The 22,830-nt window shown below is 42.6% G+C and overlaps 1 protein-coding gene and 1 long non-coding RNA gene across 6 annotated transcripts in view; one reads left to right on the top strand and one right to left on the bottom strand.

The window, feature by feature from the left end:
• LOC145546596 (uncharacterized) overlaps positions 1-22,027 on the top strand; it is a 172,388-nt gene extending 150,361 nt beyond the window's left edge. The window contains exon 3 of the long non-coding RNA XR_014083066.1: positions 17,914-22,027. This is a non-coding gene — a long non-coding RNA (uncharacterized LOC145546596). The remainder of the gene's footprint in view (positions 1-17,913) is intronic.
• Positions 1-22,830, bottom strand: part of FSHR (follicle stimulating hormone receptor) — a 182,138-nt gene that overhangs the window by 47,128 nt on the left and 112,180 nt on the right. For 3 of the 5 annotated variants that reach the window (XM_081593770.1, XM_081593772.1, XM_081593771.1), the window contains exons 3-4: positions 21,404-21,478; positions 18,910-18,984 (exon numbers count right to left, since the gene is read on the bottom strand). In XM_081593770.1, coding sequence (XP_081449896.1) covers positions 18,910-18,984; positions 21,404-21,478 — 150 coding nt within the window. The remainder of the gene's footprint in view (positions 1-18,909; positions 18,985-21,403; positions 21,479-22,830) is intronic. The other 2 variants (XM_081593773.1, XM_081593774.1) reach the window with 1 other exon arrangement.

Raw genomic sequence — 22,830 nt, 5'->3', positions numbered from 1 at the left:
TCACCTCATACCAATCAGAATGGCCATCATCAAAAAGTCTACAAACAATAAGTGCTAAAGAGAGTGTGGAGAAAAGGGAATGCTCTTGCACTGTTGGTGGGAATGTAAATTGATACAGCCACTGTGGAACGATGGTATGGAGATTCCTTAAAAAACTAGGAATAAAACCACCATATGACTCAGCAATCCCACTCCTAGGCATATACCCTGAGGAAACCAAAATTGAAAAAGACAAAAAAAAAAAAGACACATGTATCCCATTGTTAATTGCAGCACTATTTACAATAGCTAGAACATGGAAGCAACCTAGATGTCCATCAACAGACAAATGGATAAAGAAGTTGTGATACACATGCACAATGGAATATTACTCAGCCATAAAAAGGAACACATTTGAGTCAGTTCTAATGAGGTGGATGAACATAGAACCTATTTTACAGAGTGAAGTAAGTCAGAGAAAGAGAAATATTGAATTTTAACACATATATATGGAATCTAGAAAAATGGTCCTGAGGAATTTATTTACAGGGCAACCATGGAGAATCAAACATAGAGAAGTCTTGTGGACATGGGGAGAGGGGAAGAGAGGGTGAGATGTATGGTAAGAGTAACATGGAAACTTACATTACGATATGTAAAATATATAGCCAATGGGAATTTGCTGTATGGCTCAGGAAACTCAAACAGGGCCTCTGTATCAACCTAGAGGGGTGGGATGGGGAGGAAGATGGGAGCTAGGTTCAAAAGGGAGGGGATATATGTATACCTGTGGCTGATTCATGTTGAGGTTTGACAGAAAATAGCAAAATTCTATAAAGCAATTACCCTTCAATAAAAAATAACTAAAAAATGAAATGCATCCTATGATACTGCTTTCTCCAAAATGTTATTATTATATTTAGTGAGATCAAAATAGGCTTATTGTGCCATATAAAATGGTATATATTAAGGCAGGGTATATATGTAAAAGCACATTATTTATTTATCTTTATTTCATACTATAAAATATCATTTGTGTATATACTTTTAATGTACTAATACATTAATACTATAATTATATATATATTTATAAATAAACTTATTTGGGGACATAGGGTTTTTTGGTTTGTTTTTCTTTTTTTGCTGATGGGGTGAGGAATTCAAGACCATATTGTCCACTACCTAGGATATTTTGCTTGGGAAGAGACGACTGTGATTCTGAAGAGCTGCCAGGTGGAAATAGTAATAGATTTGTGCTGTGCTACTTAGGAAGGTAGATATAGGATTAATAATAATAATGGTCAACATTTATTGAACACTTCCTTTGTACCAGGTACCACACCAAGCACTTAACATTGATTATTTTGTTTATTCCTCTCCTTTACCCTAAGAGACAGGTAACATTACCATCCTCATATCCGAGTGGACGAGGCACAGCTGAGAGGTTCAGGCACTTTCACAAAGCCACACATAAGAGGGGCAGAGCTAGAGGTTGAACCCACATCTTTCTGACTCTAAAGTTTGTGCTCCTACCATGATTTGGCTGATTCTCATTCATTCTCATAAGGACTGATTCTCATTCATTGTGACAGTTGCCCAATAGAAGGATTAATTGTACCATGAAGCACTTGATTCCCTTCCTCTGGAAATGTCTGGGATTCTTCATGAGGGGTGTGATATTGTTATTTATTATAAGAAATGTATATTTGGACTCTGTTCCCCTTCCTGGCACAGAACTTATGGGTGGGGAGTGTGGTGTGATTGGAGAGTGCAGGGAAGCTCAGAATCCTTTCCCCATAGCTTACACTCTGCATATCTTGCTTTTGGCTGTTCCTACATTGTATCCTTTTATAATAAGCTAGTTATCAAGTAACCAAAATGTTTCCCTGAGTTCAATGAGCTGCTCTAGCAAAGTAACCAAACTCAAGGAAGGGTTATTGGAACCTCCATTCTACAGCTGGTTGGTCAGGAGCACAGTTGACAACTTGGACTTGCAATTGGTATTTTACAGGGGGCAATTTTATAGGATCAAACCATAAATCGTTGGGATCTGATGCTGTATCCAGGTAGACAGTGTCAAAATGGAGTTGAATTGTAGAGCACCCAACTGATGTCTGAGAATTGCTTGGATATGTGAGGAGAAACCCCATGCATTGGAACTGGGTATAGAGCTGGAAGGGGGAGCTGGACTTGGTGGCCTCAAAGATGCTTTTCAACTTAGAAACTTTGAGCATTTCTCCAAAAACGCAATTTTCAAACGTTGTAAGTGCTTTGCTTACAAATGAAAGGCTACAATCGTCAAATAAGTCTATGAAATGCTGGGTTAATAAGGCTAAGCATTTCTTTCCTACAGGTTTCTCAGAGCCTTAACCACAATATTACTCATTATAAATGCCTAAGAGCAGGAAGTAGGGTGCTGGCTTTCCCCAAACACATTGACCTTGGATTCCTCCTTTATTGTAGAGTATCTCCTGAGTTTGGTGTTTCCTAGTTCAACCTTTGAAGCCCTGCTAGAACCTAGAGTATCGACGCTGATTCTCTGAAAATGCTGTCACCCTGTAGGACATGGTTGACAAACTCTCTCTGAGTGTTCTATTAGTCAGCCCCTCTACTCCTCTACCATGATATAAATCACAAAGTTTACGGAGTCACATATCTGAAAGGTCACACTGTGTCCAGTGAACTTTGATGGAGTTTCTACCTGCATCTTCAGGCATTTCCGGATGGGCCCCTTCAGAGTACCACCTGAAGAGGGAAGGTGAGAGACTGAATAACTCCCCTGCAGCTTCACAGAGTCCATCAGTCTCAGGATAAGATTCCTACTCCTCCTAGCCCAACAATTAACCTCTCTACACACCATGTCTGGGTAGGAAGAAGTCATGTTCTCATGACAAAATGAATCAAAGGAAGACTAAACTGAAGATAAATCTTTGACAACATGGGCTGAATTAGAAAGAAATAAAAAGTTTGTGATGGGCTACTGAGCAGCTCTCAATTTGATATTATTTGTTCTTTCAGTTTGGAGCACATAAGATGCCTTCATGGCTAGGGCAGGTCTCAGCATAACAGGATGTCAGAGGTGGACTTTTCCTGAGATGCTGAGGTGTGAGATATGCTATATGCCAAGTTTCTAGAAACTGGTTAACACAGCTCTTAATCTCTCATGCACAGTGGGCATGAGAATGCTGCAGGAGCCTTGGGAGCAGGGTTCCTCCAGACAGCCATGAATCTGTCCTTCCCAGCCCCTCACCATGAGGCAGGGTGGGAGCTGCTTATTGTGTCACTTAGGTTGAGAGGAGGAGTTTCAGAAGACCATGTGACAACTTTCATCACTGTCTCCTCCTACTTGGGGAACAGAATGACCAGTGTCTGACTTCGGCCCGGGCTAGAGGCTGCAATAGACCAGAGGCCTGGTGTTTGGGAAATAACTGAAGTACTAGGAACTGGTTATATAGGTCACATCTCTAACCCACACTTCTAGGAAGAAAAGACTAGAAAATAGGCCTGCCTTATGTTCATGTAGCACATGTGACTGACACAGTTATTTCATATTCTCTCATTTGACTTTGGGGCTTCCCTGGTGGCTCAGGCAGCAAAGAATCTGCCTGCAATGCAGGAGACATGGGTTTGATCCCTGGGTCGGGAAGACCCCTGGAGAAGGAAATGGCTATCCACTCTAGTATTCTTGCCTGGAAAAGTACATGAAGAGAGGAGACTGGCAGGGTACAGTCCATGACATCACAAAGAGTTGGAAATGAGTGGGCAACTGACACCTTCACTTCATTTGACTTTACTGTGAGTTTCTTAGATGAACATAATTATGGTCCTCATCTTACAGATAAGGGAGGCAGTGCTCACAGAGGGTCAGTGGATCACCCAAATTTCTAAGCTTGAACCAGAAGGAATCATAGTTAATGCTTACCAATTCCCTTATCACATGGCGTGTGTGTGTGCTCAGTCATGTCTGACTCATTGCTACCCCATGGACTGTAGTCTGCTAGGCTCCTCTGTCCATGGGATTTTCCAAATGCAGGCATTATAAAGGCCTTGCCTGTACAGAGTTATTTATTTCTGCCTACAATTCCATGAAGAAGATGCTATAATTGGCTCCATTTTCAAGATAATGAAACTGAGGCTTAGAGTTTCAGTTAACTTTCCTTCTAGCAAATGGAAAAAATGGGACCTGAAACTGGGCTCTCAGGCTCCCATACTCTTGGCAATCTTTGTCCCGTAATAACCTCGCTGGTTACATAAGGACTTTGAAAACCTAAGCTCTCTCCATGTTAGTTGATTCACTGCTAACAGAGTGTTGCCAAGAGGTAATCTTTGGGGACCTTCTTGGATGCCAGCGTACAAATAACTTTCATCAAACTACCAATTTGTGGCAAGCAGTTACTTTCAAATTACATAGGGGAGTTACAAAAGAGTTAATATTTTAAACAGTTTGCACACCCTTCCCCACAGCTCATTTCGAGCATTAATTATTTAGAAAGCTATTTCTTAGGTACACTTAAACTTAGCCCACATAGATGATCACAAGTTCCGAATGGCAAACAGTAATTTGGTGTCACTCTTGTACTCAGAACACGAGGTATATTGACATTGTCTTCACCCATACTCTGCACCTTTCCAGTTGTGACATGCTGGAAAAGGGGGTGAATGGAGATGGAGTCAGACACTCCTGGACTCAGTTCTTAATTCTGCCAGCTGCAGAACCTCTGTGTTTCAAATTCCTCCTGTGTAAATTGGGGAAAATACATGCCTCACTGTTTTGAAAGATGGGAAGATGACCTGTGAGACCAAAATACTTGTTTAGGGTCTGCCATCTAGTAGATGAACAGCTAGTATCAGTGTCCTTCTTTCCTGCTCCAAGTTCAGTTCAGTTCTGTTGCTTATTCGTGTCCAACAATTTGCAACCCTGTGGATTGCAGCACACCAGGCCTCTCTGTCCATCACCAACTCCCAGAGCTTACTCAAACTCACGTCCATTGAGTCAGTGATGCCATCCAGCCATCTCATCCTCTGTCGTCCTCTTTTCCTCCCACCTTCAGTCTTTCTCAGCATCAGGGTCTTTTCCAATGAGTTAGTTCTTTGCATCAAGTGGCCAAAGTATTGTAGTTTCAGCTTCAGCATCAGTCCTTCCAATGAATATTCAGGACTGATCTCCTCTAGGATGGACTGGTTGGATCTCTTTGCAGTCCAAGGGACTCTCAAGAGTCTCCTCCAACACCACAGTTCAAAAGCATCAATTCTTTGGCGCTCAGCTTTCTTTCTTTATTTTTTTATGATATGATGCTATTGTTTTTTATTTTTTATTTTTTGTATTTATTTTTTATTTTAAATTAGTTTATTTATCTATTTTTTAACTTTACAATATTGTATTTGTTTTTCCATACATTGACTTGACTCTTACATCCATACATGACTACTGGAAAAACTATAGCTTTGACTAGATGGACCCTTGTTGGCAAAGTAATGTCTCTGCTTTTTAACATGCCCTCTAGGTTGGTTATAACTTTTCTTCTAAGGAGCAAGCGTCTTTTAATTTCATGGCTGCAGTCACCATCTGCAGTGATTTTGGAGACCAAAAATATAAAGTCTGTCACTGCTTCCATTGTTTCCCTATCTATTTGCCATGAAATGATGAGACCGGATGCCATGATCTTAGTTTTCTGAATTTTAAGTTTCAAGCCAACTTTTTCACTTTCCTCTTTCACTTTCATCAAGAAGCTCTTTAGTTCTTCACTTTCTGCCATAAGGGTGGTGTCATCTGCATACCTGAGGTTATTGATATTTCTCCTGGCAATCTTGATTCCAGCTTGTGCTTCATCCAGCCCAGCATTTCGCATGATGTACTCTGAATATAAGTTAAATAAGCAAGGTGACAATATACAGCCTTGACATACTCCTTTCCCGATTTGGAGCCAATCTATTGTTCCATGTCCAGTTCTAACTGTTGCTTTTCTCAGGAGGCAGGTCAGGTGGTCTGATATTCCCATCTCTTGAAGAATTTTCCACAGTTTGTTGTGATCTACATAGTCAAAGGCTTGGGCATAGTCAATATAGCAGAAATAGATGTTCTTCTGGAACTCTCTTGCTTTTGTGATGATCCAATGGATGTTGGCAATTTGATCTCCTGTTCCCCTGCCTTTTCTAAATCCAGTTTGAACAACTGGAAGTTCACGGTTCTTGTACTATTGAAGCCTGGCTTGGAGAATTTTGAGCATTACTTTGCTAGCGTGTGAGATGTGTGCAATTGTGTGGTAGTTTGAGCATTCTTTGGCATTGCCTTTCTTTGGGATTGGAATGAAAACTGACTTTTTCCAGTCCTGTGGCCACTGCTGAGTTTTCCAAATTTGCTGGCATATTGAGTGCAGCACTTTCACAGCATCATCTTTTCAGATTTGAAATAGCTCAACTGGAATTCCATCACCTCCAATAGCTTTGTTCGTAGTAATGCTTCCTAAGGCCCACTTGGCTTCACATTCCTGGATGTCTGGCTGTAGATGAGTGATCACACAATTGTGATTATCTGGGTCATGAAGATCTTTTTTGTTTAGTTCTTCTGTGTATTCTTGTCACCTCTTCTTAATATCTTCTGCTTCTGTCAGGTCCATACCATTTCTGTCCTTTATTGAGCCCATCTTTTCATGAAATGTTCCCTTGGTACCTCTAATTTTCTTGAAGAGATCTATAGTCTTTCCCATTCTATTGTTTTCCTCTATTTCTTTGCAATGATCCCCGAGGAAGGCTTTCTTATCTCTCCTTGCTATTCTTTGGAACTCTGCATTCAAATGGGTATATCTTTCCTTTTCTCCTTTGCCTTTCACTTTTCTTCTTTTCACAGCTATTTGTAAGGCCTCCTCAGACAACCATTTTGCCTTTTCACATTTCTTTTTCTTGGGGATGGTCTTGATCCCTGTCTCCTGTACAATGTCACGAACCTCTGTCCATAATTCTTCAGGCACTCTGTCTATCAGATCTAATCCCTTGAATCTATTTGTCACTTCCACTGTATAATCATAAGGGATTTGATTTAGGTCATACCTGAATGGTCTAGTGGTTTTCCCTACTTTCTTCCATTTAAGTCTGAATTTGGCAATAAGGAGTTCATGATCTGAGCCACAGTCAGCTCCCAGTCTTTTCTTTTGCTGACTGTATAGAGCTTCTCCATCTTTAGCTGCAAAGAATATAATTAATCTGATTTTGGTATTGGCCATCTAGTGATGTCCATGTGTAGAGTCTTCTCTTGTGTTGTTGGAAGAGGATGTTTCCTATGACCAGTGCATTCTCTTGACAAAACTCTATTAGCCTTTGCCCTGCTTCATTCTGTACTCCAAGGCCAAATTTGCCTCTTACTCCAGGTATCCCTTGAGTTCCTACTTTTGCTTTCCAGTCCCCTTTAATGAAAAGGACATCTTTTTTGGGTGTTAGTTCTAGAAGGTCTTGTAGATCTTCATAGAACCAAGATCCTGTGTTAATCCTGTTTTGTGAGTTTGGGTGATTCAGTCAGCATCTCTGAACTTCAAATTTCCCATCTGCAAAGTGGAACCTTCAGTAGATGTCTCGGAGGGCTTTTGTAAGACTATGCCAGTGGATCTGAAGTGAAAGTGCTTCCTAGTTTGTGGTCCCTGCGTCCCCCCCACCCCGTGCCTGCCGGCAGCGTCCTGTCTGGTTAGCAGTGCTTGCGCTTGTTTGCTCTTGCAGACTTTCGGGGTGACTCTGCACCCTGACTCATCTTCCCCCTTCCTTTCTCTCCTTACAGCCTTTTGAAGGAAATGGGCCATCCTTTTCCTCTCTGTTTTACATGAGGCCCTGAAAGGTCTTGTTACTTGCTTACACAAATAGGACCATGGCTGGAGACTGGGCGTGTGGCTCACCTGTGACGAGAAGAGATTTTCCTCTGTGGATTGCTGAGTGAATCTGTGTCTGGGTGGCTCCTGCACCAGAGAGAGCATAGTGGGTGAACTTTGTGAGCGAAGCCGCCTAATTTCTTCCCTGGCACATCTCCCAAACACCCTGCTCCCTCTTCTCAGCACTTCTATCTTTGAGTATCAAACTGGTGGAGGAGGAGCTCACTGCCTGTTGAACTAGACATTATTTGCAGGGTGTTTGCTGTGGGTGAACTGATGATTAAACTGCAGCAGAACACTTTTGTAACGTCTGCTGAAGATGAAAATATTCTTCCTTAAAGCATCTGTCACTGCAGTGTTCACACTCTGTAAAGCCCCAAGATATTTCTCTAAAAACAGCAGCTGCTTCCCTTCTACTACCCAGACAGATTCAAACCCAGGCCCACATTTTCATTAAGGACCTACTGTGTGTGGACCCTGCCCTCCGTGGGAACTCAGAGATGAGCTGCACACAATCGTTCTGAATTAGAGCTCGACTGGATCAGGTGATGACCTCTCCTGCAACGTATTGCTCCCTGGTCTTGAACCAGCTGATCTGGCTGGCTGAGGTGCCCCGGGGAATGCATTTCTCCTGTAGCAATGCCCACAGGAAGACAACATCTTCCCAGATGGACAAGCCAAGGGTTTAGGAGCAGCAGAGCCATCAGGCCTGTGTTCTTAGCTCACAACCTAAGAGCACACACTGTGAAAGCCGAAGAGGATGAGATGAATGAGGGCAGCAAGAACAAATGGGTGCCTCAACAAGCGTTACAGAGTGAGCTGGGAGCCAGGTGTGTGAGAACTGGATCACAGCCAGGATTCTCTAAAAGGAGAAATAAGTAGCTGAGCGCCTTGTTTTTGGTGCCGTTCACCGGGTTACAGCCATGAAGACAACCTAGTCCCCATCCTGGAGGAGCACAGAATCAGGTCTCCAGAGCAGACTGCATGGTGCCCACCCTCTTTCATTATCCTGCCTGCCCCCTGGTGTCCATGGCAGAGACCAGCCTCCTCTGACCCATCTCTGCTTCCCTGGGACTGCCTCATCTCTGCAGAGGAGGTAGCCGACAGTTTTTGTGTTAGCTCTAACACCTTAACATGTGGCCTCTCCCAGGGATAACTGTAAATCTACAAGGGTCCGGAAGGACCAAAACAGCCTTTAAACCTCCCAACATTGAGGCTGCAATGGTGGAAGAAGAGGCAGCAGTTTATTTTCCACGGAAGTGGGGCTTCACTTGATGCCATTCAGATTCTCACTGGCTAAGCTATCCCTCTTTCTGTCTGTGCCTGGGGCCAGCCCTCCTCCCAGGCCAGCTCCAGTGGCTACTGGATGCTGTTTGCCTCTTAAGCCTGACCCCACATCCAGTGCCTCTCAGGCTCCTCTGAGGCCGGCTGTGCTCATTTCTGAGGGGCCGAAGTGACAGGGCTCATTCTACGATTCTCCTTTAGCTTAAGAAGCTGAGTTTCTGCTGTACTTAACTTAAGACTAATTTACAACTGGTTTAAGTTTTTGATGCATCTTAAGGATCTCAGCATTTAGAGGGTCTTTTTGAATCCTGGGGAAGAGGAGCCTGATCTGGGAAACAAGAGTGGTCTGCAGGAGGCTGGATTTTCCTGTCTTGTAGAGGAGTTTTCTCCTTCCATACAGGACCCTTTGTGTTGGTCTGAATATTCTGAACTCAGGAAAGGTAGTGATGCTGGGATCCCCAGATTCTTGAAGTCACTTTTAGACACCAGCACTTGAGGGAAGGAAGAGGTCTTGGAGGACATAAAACCCATTTCCTTCTTTCATATGCTTTCATATTCTTGAAGCACATTTTATTATTTCCATTTTGCAGATGAGGAAACTGAAACTTGAAAAGATCAGTCCATCACTGTGGGGGTGGGGGGAAGTAGGGGTAATACTCGCAATGAGGAAAGGGGTCAGGGCTGACTTCACGCAGCTCATCTGAGACTTGTTTCTCTCTAAATCCCCTCTGGACTTGTCTTTACATCTGATTTCTGATGATGACAGAGACAGGTCTTTTTTCAAAATTAACGAGGTGAGGATATACCTACCTCATAAGAAAGTATATCCTGTGAAAATGTAATCCTGGGACTCTGCAAGTGGGTGGAATAGATGGTTATTTATGTGCTATTTGAATAGATCCTGTTGGAGTTTCCCTCTCAGAAGCCCCCATGGCCAGGAATCTATCATGATTGATTCTTGGGTTTCACATTGCCTTTTCCAGGCACATTTTTAAAAATATGCCACTTCCTTTGGAAAGAATAATATGAAGATCTGAACATACTGATGTGAATTGATAGATGCCATAATTGTCTTGATGGAGAAGGCCTGGGCTTCTTGCAGGAGAAATCACGGAGCAGGTCAGAGGAAGGAAGGTGAGAGGTGCGCAGCATGAAAACATCACCATCGTTACAATCGTACCCAAGGACGAGAAGAGGTTCTTGCTCTCCTGGGGCTGATGTGCCCAGGCTGAAATCTCATCCTGAACCTCCGTGGAAAATCTCGCTGGCTTTCCCTGGAGTTGACAATATCAGGCAAAGGTGGCTCTGCTAGACAGATAACTGATAAAAGAAACAACTGTGTAATTTCCATTGTGCCCAAATATCCCTGTAGTCATGACAACATCCTTAGAGACTTACGACACTGACAGCCGGGGAAATGGCTAATGATTTCTTCCCAATAATCACAGCTACCGCATAAGATGACTTCTGGCCTAGCTGAATTCTTGAGGGCTGCTGACTTCAGGGTGATTCTCTGTAGGGGTCACTCAGGGAAGGGAGGCTTTGGGGATTACTAGAATTGAGTGGGCAAAAATCAGTAGTCACTTGTGTCCTTGTCTGACCTGGAGGGAAATAATATGGTGGTGGTTCTGTTTTAGAAATGTGTCCCCTGTCTCCCCTTGAACCAAGCCTTTCTATTCCTCTAGGGGTCATTATTTCCGTACCCCTGGATTATGGCAACTGCGCCTTAGCAATTTTCTGTTGCGTATGTAGTCTGTACCCTGTTCCCTGTCAAGCTACTGTCCAAATCACTGTCAACCAATCATTCTACTGAAGAAGCTCTTCTTTAAAACATTGTAGTTGATTTATAATGTTATCTTAGCTTTAGGTGTATACAGCAAAGTGACTCAGGTGTGTATATATATATATATATATATATATATATATATATATATACACACACACATACATATTCTTTTTCAGATTCTTTTCCTAATGTATAGATTATTACAAAATATTGAGTATAGTTCCCTGTGTTAAACAGTTGGTCCTTGCTGGTAAGACTGTCTTGTAACTTATCCTTCTACTACTGTGTTGAAGCCTAAGCTCCTTGCCCCAATTTAGTTTTCCAATCTTCCAGAGCCAGTCCATCTTAATATAGTCAAACTCTTCAGCATACACCTTCTTTTTAGTTGAGACTCAGTATCTCCCCATCCTCTGTCTACTCCATGATGCTTTTTGTTCTATGGGTTTGATTCCCCTCTTTCTTTCACAGAAAATTTCTTCTTTTTTGTCTTTCTAAATTTTATTCATTCTCCAAGTTGCAGCTAAATTCTGCCCACCTCCCAAGAAGCTTTCCTTTACTAGCCCAGCTAAGGCATTGAATCAGTCCTCTTATCTATGGCCAGTGCCACACAGCTTGGCAGATGTGTTATTTTCAGGGCTTAATGAATGATAAATAGGCTTTTCTTCCCCAAAGGCTGAGCCCTTTGTGTTGCGAGCTGTCGATTGATGTCACTTGGATCTCTCACAGGGTCACACTCTTTCTCCTTTCTAGACCACCCTTTCTAAACCAGAACTCTACTTTCGCTGGTTTATTTTTCTTCACATCACTATTACCACCTGACATTATCCAACACTGTCTCATCAATTAGAATATAAGCTCCATAAGGGCAGAGGCATCATCTGTATTGTCATGTTTTGTATGCCCAAGAAGTAGCCACAACAAAGCCTGGGATATAGTATGGCCTCAATAAATGATTGTTGAATGGTTGATTGAATGAATGAGTTCTCACTGACTGGCTAATTCGCATTCAAAATGATGGAGGAGAAATGGGAAGGCCCTGATCCTTTCCATTGTGCATGAACTTTGGAAAATTAACCCTAGTATGGTTCTCTTCCCACCACCACCAAACATTACTGAACATCAAAGTTATCGGAATAGCCCGGTCCACAGGGACGTTGCACATTCCTGTCAGAAGAGCTCTGTACCCAGGGAGTACAGGCAAGGCCAGCTGAATTCTGTCAAATGCTTGTATTTGTACTGCCCTCCTTGGATTGTTGTGAGGTTCAAATGCAATGAAGTATGATAAAAAGAGCTAAATTATAAATCAACATAAAAATAGGAAACATTATCCAAGCAGTTGGTGGTTGGGGATGGCATGGTATTGTGGGCCAAAAATTCCATGAACAGGAGAGTCTGGAGGGCTACAGCCCATGGGGTCACAGAGAGTCAGACATGACTGAGTGTGCATGTGCACGTGTGCACACACACACATACACACACGGTGTTGGAAATGAACAAAAGGGGTTAAGATTATGCAGGATTATTTAATTTTGCTTGTTCAGAGGGAACTTTCTGGATTTGTCAGGAGTTTGGTGAGAAGGATGCCTTTTTCCTTTGAGAAACACAAATGATATATTTTCATGTTTGAATGCTGGTCAGTGGATTCTGTCCATAATAAGCAGTTAAAGAGGCCTTCTAAACCTTAGAAATATTGAAAGAGAAAAGCAATATAACCACCAACAACACATCATCATCATCATCATCATCATCAAATTAATCCTTGCAAGACTCTCAGAAATAGGTATTCTTTTTTGTTTTTTTAAAGGAGAAGAGAGAACTGAGGTACATAGAGGTGGAGTCCCTTACACAGACTCTCTTAGCTAGTCAATGACAGGGTCAGGAATATAGTAAGAATTGCTACTGTTTACTGAGAAGACAGAGCACCCAAGAATTGATGCTTTCTGACTGTGGTGCTGGAGAAGACTCTTGAGAGTCCCTTGGACAGCAAGGAGATCAAACCAGTCAACCCTAAGGGAAATCAACTCTGAATATTCATTGGAAGGACTGACACTGAAGCTCCAATACTTTGGTCACCTGATATGAAGAGCCAACTCTTTGGAAAAGACCCTGATGCTAGGGAAGACTGAGGGCAGGAGGAGAAGGGGCGACAGAGGATAAGATGGTTGGATAGCATCATCGACTCAATGGACATGAGTTTGAGCAAACTCCAGGAGATAGGGAAGGACAGGGAAGCCTGGCGTGCTGCACTCCATGGGGTCAGACACAACTGAGCAACTGAACAACACCACACTGAGAATTTTCTAAGTGTCAGTCATTCTTCACAGTACTTCATTCAATACAATGCAAGGAAGCAGGCAGTGTTATCCCTCATTTACAGAAAGGAAAACAGACCTAGAGTTGTTAAGCTGATTACCCAAGGCCACACAACTAAGAAGGGCAGGAGCCGAGACCTGAGCCCAACTAGGGGCCTGGGAGTCTCTGCTTCCTCACCACTCCGTGCCACTCTTGGATCCCTGATCTCTGTTGCAATGTCCAGCAAATGGCTTAACTTTGGTAGTCCAAGAAGCTACTTTCATCACTCTTACCAAAACAAATGAAAGAGAGGAAAGCAGAAAAGAGGGAGAGAGACTTAGGGGAGGGGTGGGGAAGAAACATCTGGAATTGCTAAGGTGAGTTGCAGTGAACACTGCTGGAATCATCTTTGGCTGGAGGAAGCAGATGGCGTAGCTGCCATTAACAGCCTCCTGAGAAGCTCTAACAGGTCCCCATGTGAAATGAAGATGGCTGTCAGTTGGGGGTGGAGGCCCACCCAGCTGTGTAAAGGGTTTGTTAAGATGAAATTATGGTTTACTGAGTAGCAAAGAACAACATCCAGCTGCCTGAGAATTATGCCGACAGGATGCAAAGGCAAGAGAATATTGTGTAAACCTTATTTACAGATCAATAGTTAATCTTTCATACACAAAAGGTCAGCTCCAGGAAGGCAGAGCAGTAAAGAAAAAAATATTGCTCGTAAATACAATATTGACTTGAAAAAATCCACCCAGATGAATCCTTTGATATATACTCTTCTAGTCAAAGTACATTTCTTTATTCATGAATTTTTTTCTTCCCCTAACCATTTCAGCTTCCTTAGTGAAGTATGAAAGGAGTAATGAAGAAGGCTGATTTCTAGTTGTTTTGAATTCTGTGCCATCAAATGATCAGTATAAAGTGGAATCAAGTTTGAGAATTTCAGAGCAACATTTCTAAGTGTGTGTATGCAGCATTTAGTGTTCTTAAGTCAAATGACAACTCACCCCTACTCTTTGTAGTCTCCTGCTCTTCTGGCTGTGTTGATAATCATTTATCCTGCTTAAGGAAATAAACAACTGCTCCATCCTACCAGTCCTTTCTGGATTCCTTCATCCATTTTATATTTCTTCTTTGCCTTGAAGCAAGTAGTTCATCATTCCCCAAAATACCTGAAATCATTGCCACCCACTTCTACTTAGCTGCTGGACTGCAAAGCTGTTCATGACTGCTGCCCAGACACAAATAAGTGTGGGAGAAGAGGGAAGCTTCACTGGGCTTTGTTTCCATGACATAATCTTTCAGGTTAGAGGACCTCCTCTAAATTTGGGCGATTCCTCTCAGCAATTTGAAAAATATTTCAAAGGACCACGGTCTGAAAAGCCTGAATGATGCCTTGCTGATAGTGATTTTGGAGTGCAGAGCTGCTCTATTTCTCAGGGTCACCTTGGGCTGCAACCTGGGAGGAATGTGCAGCTGGGAAAAGTCTGCCCTGGGCAATAAGTCCAAAGGCTTGAGAGGGACAGCTGTTTGTTCCAACTTCCTGATGGGGATCAGTGTGGCAGTGGTTGTGAAAGAACTTTATACTCTGTGGAATTATGTGAGTATCTGTACTTTTCAGAGCCATCCAGGAGGATCATTTGACAGTGACACAATTCCTCTAAACTAATTACAAGTTCTTTTCTTTTTCCAGTTAGAAAGCTTGTTTCAGATACTCTGAGAATGATAACTCCTCTCATGAACAGATGTGGCTGGAATCGGTCACCTTCAGTTTTGTCTGGACTTGATGGGGTAGTCAGGTAAGATTGAGGATTGCTTAACACCTCAAAGTGAGAAAAGGATACAAAGAGGAGTCTGGACATAATGACAGATGGCAGAGATTTCAGCCTTTTCCAGAGTCAAAGTCAGAGCTTCGTTCTCTCTGTTCTGCCAGACTTCCCCCTTCAGTCTAGGGCATGCCTTCCACACATCAGTCAGTTCAGTTCAGTTCAGTCCTTCAGTCATGTCCAACTCTGCGACCCCATGAATCGCAGCACATCAGGCCTCCCTGTCCATCACCAACTCCTGGAGTTTACCCAAACGCAGGTCCATCGAGTCGGTGATGCCATCCAGCCATCTCATCCTCTGTCATCCCCTTCTCCTCCTGCCCCCAATCCTTCCCAGCATCAGAGTCTTTTCCAATGAGTCAACTCTTCGCATGGGGTGGCCAAAGTATTGGAGTTTCAGCTTCAACATCAGTCCTTCCAGTGAACACCCAGGACTGATCTCCTTTAGGATGGACTGGTTGGATCTCCTTGCAATCCAAGGGACTCTCAAGAGTCTTCTCCAACACCACAGTTCAAAAGCATCAATTCTTCAACGCTCAGCTTTCTTTATAGTCCAACTCTCACATCCATACATGACCACTGGAAAAACCATAGCCTTGACTAGATGGACCTTTGTTGGCAAAGTAATGTCTCTGCTTTTTAATATGCTGTCTAGGTTGGTCATAACTTTTCTTCCAAGGAGTAAGCGTCTTTTAATTTCATGGCTGCAATCACCATCTGCAGTGATTTTGGAGCCCCCAAAAATAAAGTCTGTCACTGTTTCCATTGTTTCCCCATCTATTTGCCATGAAGTGATGGGACCAGATGCCATGATCTTAGTTTTCTGAATGTTGAGCTTTAAGCCAACTTTTTCACTCTCCTCTTTCACTTTCATCAAGAGGCTTTTTAGTTCCTCTTCAGTTTCTGCCATAAGGGTGGTGTCATCTGCACACATACACATTCCTAAATTCCTCCCTTGCTTTACTCCCTAGAAGGAGGGCTGAAGGTCCTTGCTAATAAGAATGAATGGCGCTGGCCACAAAGTACAGGCTAACATTAGGGTCAAAGGCTGGAGCTCTTTTTTAACTTTGTGGTAACTCCCCATCCCTTGGATTTTCCCAGTTCCCCATTCGCAGACTTGCTATTATCATCATGGGCTGTGGAATGTATGTGTGAGAGGGTTGTTTCTTCCTGAATCTCTCCTCTACAGGGTGCTTCTCATGAGCCACATGTGACAGTCTGTGAATAGGGGTGTCCCTTTGCATATCCCAGGTCTCTTTTCTGCTCTATTGAAGGCTCTGTGGCCACCCCTATTCCACTCAGACTTTTTCTAAGAGGAAGGAGGGAGGAGAAAGGGAGGGATAGTAATTGGGAGGGAGAGAAAAAAAAAGAAGGAATGAAGGAAACCACCTGGGTAATAGGCACTAATAATTTTATATTTATATAGTTATTTATGGTTTATATGCTAAAAACAATTTGTAAAATGTTTTTACAGGCATAATCTTATTTAGTTTTTATAACCACCCAATTTATAGATAAAGAAACTGAGGTTTAGAGAAGGTAAACTTTATCTAGCTAATAAATAACAGCATCCCATCTGGAATCCAGTCCTTCTGATGTCATGTATAGTTTTTTTTTTTTCTTTTCTATACTGCTCCATTAAATGTAAAGGCATGTCCCAAAGTTCTTTTTTGTTGAATTCGTGCTAAACACCCTGGGTGAAAGCTGAAGGTCTTAGTAGCTACCATAACTCTCTATTAAACCCTTACTGGACTTTTTTTGAGGGTAGACTTGTAGACTTTGACTGGTTGGCCAGAAATAACCATCCTACAAATACTTAGTACATTTATTAATGTTTTTGTATATTTTCACATGTGAACCTCACTTGAAAGTCCTATAAGCTATGCACATCTCAGAGGTCTAGTGATGGGTCCAAGAGTGAATGGTGGAGTCAGGATGAGGCTCTAGATTTTGTTTTATCCTGAGGCCTATGCCTTTTCTGTTACCTCGGATTTCCTCCACTGTGCTGTACCTAACCCGTATTAGCTTCTGCAGAGTATAGCAAAGTCCATTTAAAGAGCCAGGACTCCTGAGTTGATCATAGCCCTGACCTCTCAGCATGACTGAATACATAATTTGTGAGGTGTAGGGCTCTCTGTTCATAACTGTTAAAGCATTTCAAGATGGTGACAGCAGAGTATTAAACCTGGAGTGAGGCCTTCTGAGTGTGGGACCGTTTTGAGCATGGCCCTGTGAGAACGCCAGTGAAGCTGGTCCTGCCTCTGACATGACTCAGGAGTGCAAGACTTTGTTTCTTTCTCAGACCGTTTCTGGGGCTCCTATCAGAGAGCAGAAGTCCCAGGTCATATGGACTTTGTTCTGTTAAATCTTTTATTCCCTCATCAGTCTTCATCAGAGAGCTAAGCCACAATGGCCTAGAGTTCCTTATTATATTAATTGCTAACTCCGATTCTCGTAGATCAACAGTTAGGGACAGAGTCAAAGTATCACTAGTAGCTAATGTTTATCAAACATTTATTACGTCACAGGCACTGTGAAAAACATTTTATGTGCTTTGAATTGATTGCAAGTGTAAGTAAGTATTAGTCACTCAGTCGTGTCTGACTCTTGGCTTGACTGTAGTGTGCCAGGCTCCTCTGTCCATGAAATTCTCCAGGAAAGAATACTGGAGTGGGTTTCCATCTTTATCCTTTCCTGTATCACCACATCTTGTGGTGGACACTTGTCTTGGTGACTTTGCAGCTTTTCCCATCAATCAGTGGATTCTATTTCTCCACCTCTTAAATCTGGGTTGGTCCCAAGAATGATAAAATGTAACAGAAGAAATGGTATGTAAATTAAGGGTTTAAGTCTCAAGAGGCTTACAAGCTTACTCTTTCTTTTGGAACCCCAGGTCTGCTGTGAGAACAAGCCTGTGTGAGTTGGCTAGAAATGAACACCACTTGGTAGAGAACTGTCATCCCAAACCGAGACCATCCAGGGTAGCCAGCGCCCACTTCACCTGCTAGCTAACTTCAGATACACGAGTGAGCTGAGCTGAGGTCAGGCCAACAGAGTCCAGCTCAGCCAATGCATTTCACTGATCAACTCACAGACAGGTAAGAAATGATACATCATTTTTGCTTAAAAACTGTCTTTTGGAGGTAAGTGGGTATGCATTCTTATTAAATTAATAGATAACAGATGCACATCCATCATTATTTCCAAGGAAACAAGCTTTGGGAGGTTATATTTGCGCCTGTGATCAGTAGTTAATAAATGGTTCAGGGAAAGTGTGACTCTATAGGTCAAGTTCTTATCTGTTATTTTGCAGGGTCCCATTGTAGCACTCAGGGTTCTGTCAAGCCCTTAGCTAATTTGAAAGCTGAGTGGAAGAAGCAATGTTTTTGCAGATAGAGTCAGGCCCAAGGGATGGAGCACAAACACCAAGAATCTCTCTGCTGATAAAAATACCATGTCTGTTATTAACCAAAACATTAATATAAAATATTGTAATCCATCAAAGGAAAAAATGCTTACATGCAGAACAGGAGAGACGATGCCTTTGAGGTCAAGGTCACAAGCTAAATGCTAGCAGAAATTTTGGCTATATCTCATTAACACTAAATTATGACTGAGTTCTGCAAGAGGTCTGTGTGACAATCCCATTAATGCAAATGACATTCCTTATGATGTCTGCTTTTGTAAATGAAAACCAAATGCAATTATGTCAGTGGAATTTACTCATTAAGCTAAACTAAAACCCACCAGCAAGTGTCTCCTCACTTCCTCTTCTGCCCCACATCTTTGATTACAAGCAGTTGCTCCCCAGAGTTGCAAATGGATATTTTGCTAAAATACGAGTACACAATTGATAATAAAAGGGGCACCAGAATACAGAAGTTCTTACAGATATCGGAGGTTGGGAAGGTTCTGGAAGGCATCAGCATTGATGTATAGCAGGTTGTTGGCCTTTTCAATTCTACTGTGAAAGAGAAAAGAACATGCACATGACCTTAATGGTAAGGAATGCTATGGTATTTTTCATATTATGCAAAGAGTATGTTAATAAGTTATTCAGCCATCTATCCATCTCTTTGTCCATCCATCATTTCCATAAAGATTGAGAATGCATGTGGTGTCTTTTACTACACTAAACTGTGCAAACAAAACATTAACCCTGTCCTATATAACTCTCATCACTGAAGTCTTCCTGGAATCTATTCATCAGAGACAAACAATGCACGGCTGAGAGAGTCATTTCACCCTGACCTCAGTTGAGTGTTTAACCATAAGGATCTCCCAGGGTCTGAGGAGGGTAGGGATGAGACTAATGGGGGAAATGAGTTTTTTTTTCTGGTTAGGAGACAAGAGAGAAGGGGATGGACAGCAACAAGGAGAGTGAAGAGTCAAAGGAGATTGGAGAAAAGTAAAGTGAAAGGTCAAAGGAAAACGAGGATCAGGGGACAAGCAGTGAACATCTCTGGCTTTCATGGTTCAGTCCCGCAGACAGCAGCTGGCAGGGTGCCAGTGAGTCCCTCCTGCTGCAATGAAGATTGCTCTCTCACAGCTCATGGGAAGTGATGGCTTCTGCCCCGGGCTGACCTGCGCCATGTCCTGATCAATAGTCTGGAGGTGGGCATGTTCACATTTGGATTCCGACAGAGAGAGGCTGCCCTTTCTTCATCTGGCTGGATCAATGTATATTTGCAGAGATGCTCTGTGTTAATTACTTCCTCCCTGTTTCATTAGCTTTAATGTTGCAGTAACCTGTAGCTACCCAGATCCAAGTACCACGTAATTAATCGTTTTAAATACAGACAGTGTTACATGGAGGTGAGCACCTCTCCATGTGGGGGAGAGATGAAAGAGCCATCCCATTAGCTCCACTGCCCATTGAGCTGCACAGAGGGACATCTCCTTGACCTTGCCCAGAGGGCTGGCTGCCCTTTGGTTCACTTCTCTGATACTCTCTGTGGGTTCTGAGACCCTGGTCAGATCTCTTTTCCCAGCCAGGGTAAGGAGAGGCCAAGCAGAGAGAGAGGGAAGGAAGGAGCTGAGAGGGCAGTGGTGGGTAGGGAGGGAAGGCATCAGTTGCAGAGGCTTAATGACAGCGGAGAAGAATGAGAGTGGGAGGTAGAAAAGGAAAGGGAGGGCAGAGTCTGTCATAATGGACAGACTGTCATTCCTAAACAAATTCATATATATGTATGTATGCGGATATGAATTATGCATATGTGTATATATGGTTGGCAAATGCTAAGAAGTTTTTAAAAAGATACAAAAGAGTCAAGAGATTTATGTTCAAGTCCTTATCCTGCTGTGGATTTGGCTGGGTGACTAGACAAGCTTCACAACTTCTCTCTGTCTTTCATTCCTCATCTGTAAAATTAGGAAAGTGGTTCAGTGGCTTTCCTAACTGTGTTCTCTGACAATTTTGTAAGATACTCATCAGTGCTCCACAGAGGAACCTTTCCAATGACACTAGTTGAGAAACTCTTAATACAATATCCTTCTTGGAGATTCCAAGTGTATATTTGCATATTACAGACTCTGAGTTTTCCTATAGTAAGTGAGTCTGTCTAACTTAATCTTATTTGACCATAGAATCTTTTTCCTTTTTTGTAACACTTAATAATCTTCTGTTTACTGATACACAGAATACACTTTGGAAAAATTCGGACCAGTCTCCAAAGTCTCATCTAGCTTTGATAATTTATAGTAACTTTAGATTGGTATGCAACAGAGTTGTATCTGTGTGAGTACTGGCATGTATGTAAAACTAGAATGTCAACAAGAGAAAATACATTTGGTTGGAGTAGTAAAGAAGCCAAGGATTGTTATGATAACTTACTGTATGCCAGTTTATGTGTTAGATCTACATAACATTTATCATCTCATTTATTCATCACAGTGATCTTATGAGGCATACACTTTTATTATTCCCACTTTACAGAGAGAAAGCTAAGTCTTAGCATGATCTTGCATCTTGACCAAGGTTCCATGGTGAGTATGTGGCATAGGCTAGCAGTCAAACTAAGACTGCCCATTTTCAACTACATCATGAGGAATTTATTTTGGGCTTTGACTGTGGAACAAATTTGAATGAGAGGATGAGCTGGAAGTATTAATACGTCCAGTCACAGAGCTAGGTTCTTGAGTTTACTATGCAAAAAACCCTGAGAAGGAAGAAGCAGAAGCAGAATAAGACTAAGCTCTGGACTGGTACCTGAGACACCAGGCAGAGATACATGGCAGCACCTGTTGGACTGACTTTGACAGCCTAAAATGAAATTCAAGAAGTCTGAGGACAGAGCAGACCCAGGGCCTTCCAGGAATATAAGCGAACTTTAAGGCTACTGCCAAAAGCAGCCATGAGCAAAACCCCACAGAATCTTGCTTACATTTCATGTAGTTTGGGCAGGTTGGAGAACACATTTGCCTCTATCACTTCCAAGACATCATTCTGTGAGATCTCTCTGCAAAGAAAGAAATATAATTCAAGTCAGTTCAGCTACAGTCCATAATGGATTTAGGGCTCAGCCTAGAGCCTTGTGCCTGCAGTGATTCATGAGACACACAGAACTCTACTCCTGCTCACAAAGAAGCCAGCTGTAATGATGAAGCAAAGCTAACATATAAGATGCTAATATTTATAGAACAATGAGAGAATGAACCCAAGGCAGTGACTCTGGTCAGAGATGATTCAGTCTACGGGTGTAGCCACAGAGGCCCCGAGAAGGAAAGAGACTTGATTAAAAATATTAAGGGAATATACAGGGTGAAAACAAATGTTAAATAGACTGGGATCAGCAAACTTCTTCTAGAGGACCAGGTAGTAAAATTTTTATTTTTTGGCTTTATGAATCATTTGGTCTCTGTTGCAATACTCAGTTGATATTGTTGCATAAAAGTAGGCATAGATATCATGTAAATGAATGAGCATGCTTGTGTTCCAGTAAAACTTTATCCATAAAAACTGATGGCAAGCTGGGTTTGGTGTCATGGGCAATAGTTTGGTGACCCCGCCCTAGACCATGGAGGCAAGTTCTTCTCCATGCTATGCTGCTTTGGAAAATGAGAACCTCAAGTCAGTCTCTTTTAAATACACATCCATGCTGTTACCCAAATGGAGATTGTTACTGCAAGACCTTTGACATTACTGTTGTCTTGGCCCAAAATACCCAGGAAAGATCCTTCAGGTCCCAGCCTGTTTGCTCCTGGAGTAATTGGAGGGGAGTGGAGGATGAAGTCCACTCTGCAGAAGCCCAGAGCTTATAAGGAGAGAAGGGTGACTTAATCAGTTAATGTTTATAAAGTGGCTCAAAGATGAAGCATGCTATTATTAGGCCTCCTGAGGAAGACTCTCATGCAGTTTTAATGTGGCAGCTGAGAGTTTCAGAAAATCTCATAGGTGGTATGCATTCAAATTGGCTCAGGCAAGGCACTGTCTGCTGGCCTGAGATTTTGCTGAGAAGCTCTAGAAACGCTCTTGATCAAGGGAAAGGCCTGGAGGGCAAGACAGAGAAAAGGTCTGTTGGGGGAGGGGAAGTGTGACTATGACCACAGGGGCTGACAACATGGACCGGGAGCAGGGGGTGGGTGGGGATCTGTCAGTTCAGTGGTGGAAGGATACTTTCTCTCACTCCCCCATTAGCAAGGAGACATTTTGTGAGAGAAGTTAAGTTCAGTCACTCAGTCCTGTCCAACTGTTTGCGACCCCATGGACTGCAGCATGCCACACTTCCCTGTCCATCACCAACTCCCAGAACTTGCTCAAACTCATGTCCGTCGAGTCGGTGGTGCCATCCAACCATCTCATCCACTGTTG

This window comes from Giraffa tippelskirchi, chromosome 4 (genome assembly GCF_054371585.1).
Source record: "Giraffa tippelskirchi isolate mGirTip1 chromosome 4, T2T-mGirTip1v1.2.pri, whole genome shotgun sequence".
NCBI lineage: Eukaryota > Metazoa > Chordata > Mammalia > Artiodactyla > Giraffidae > Giraffa > Giraffa tippelskirchi.
Note: the sequence above shows the minus strand (reverse complement) of the source record. Positions and strands in the feature narration are given on the sequence as shown.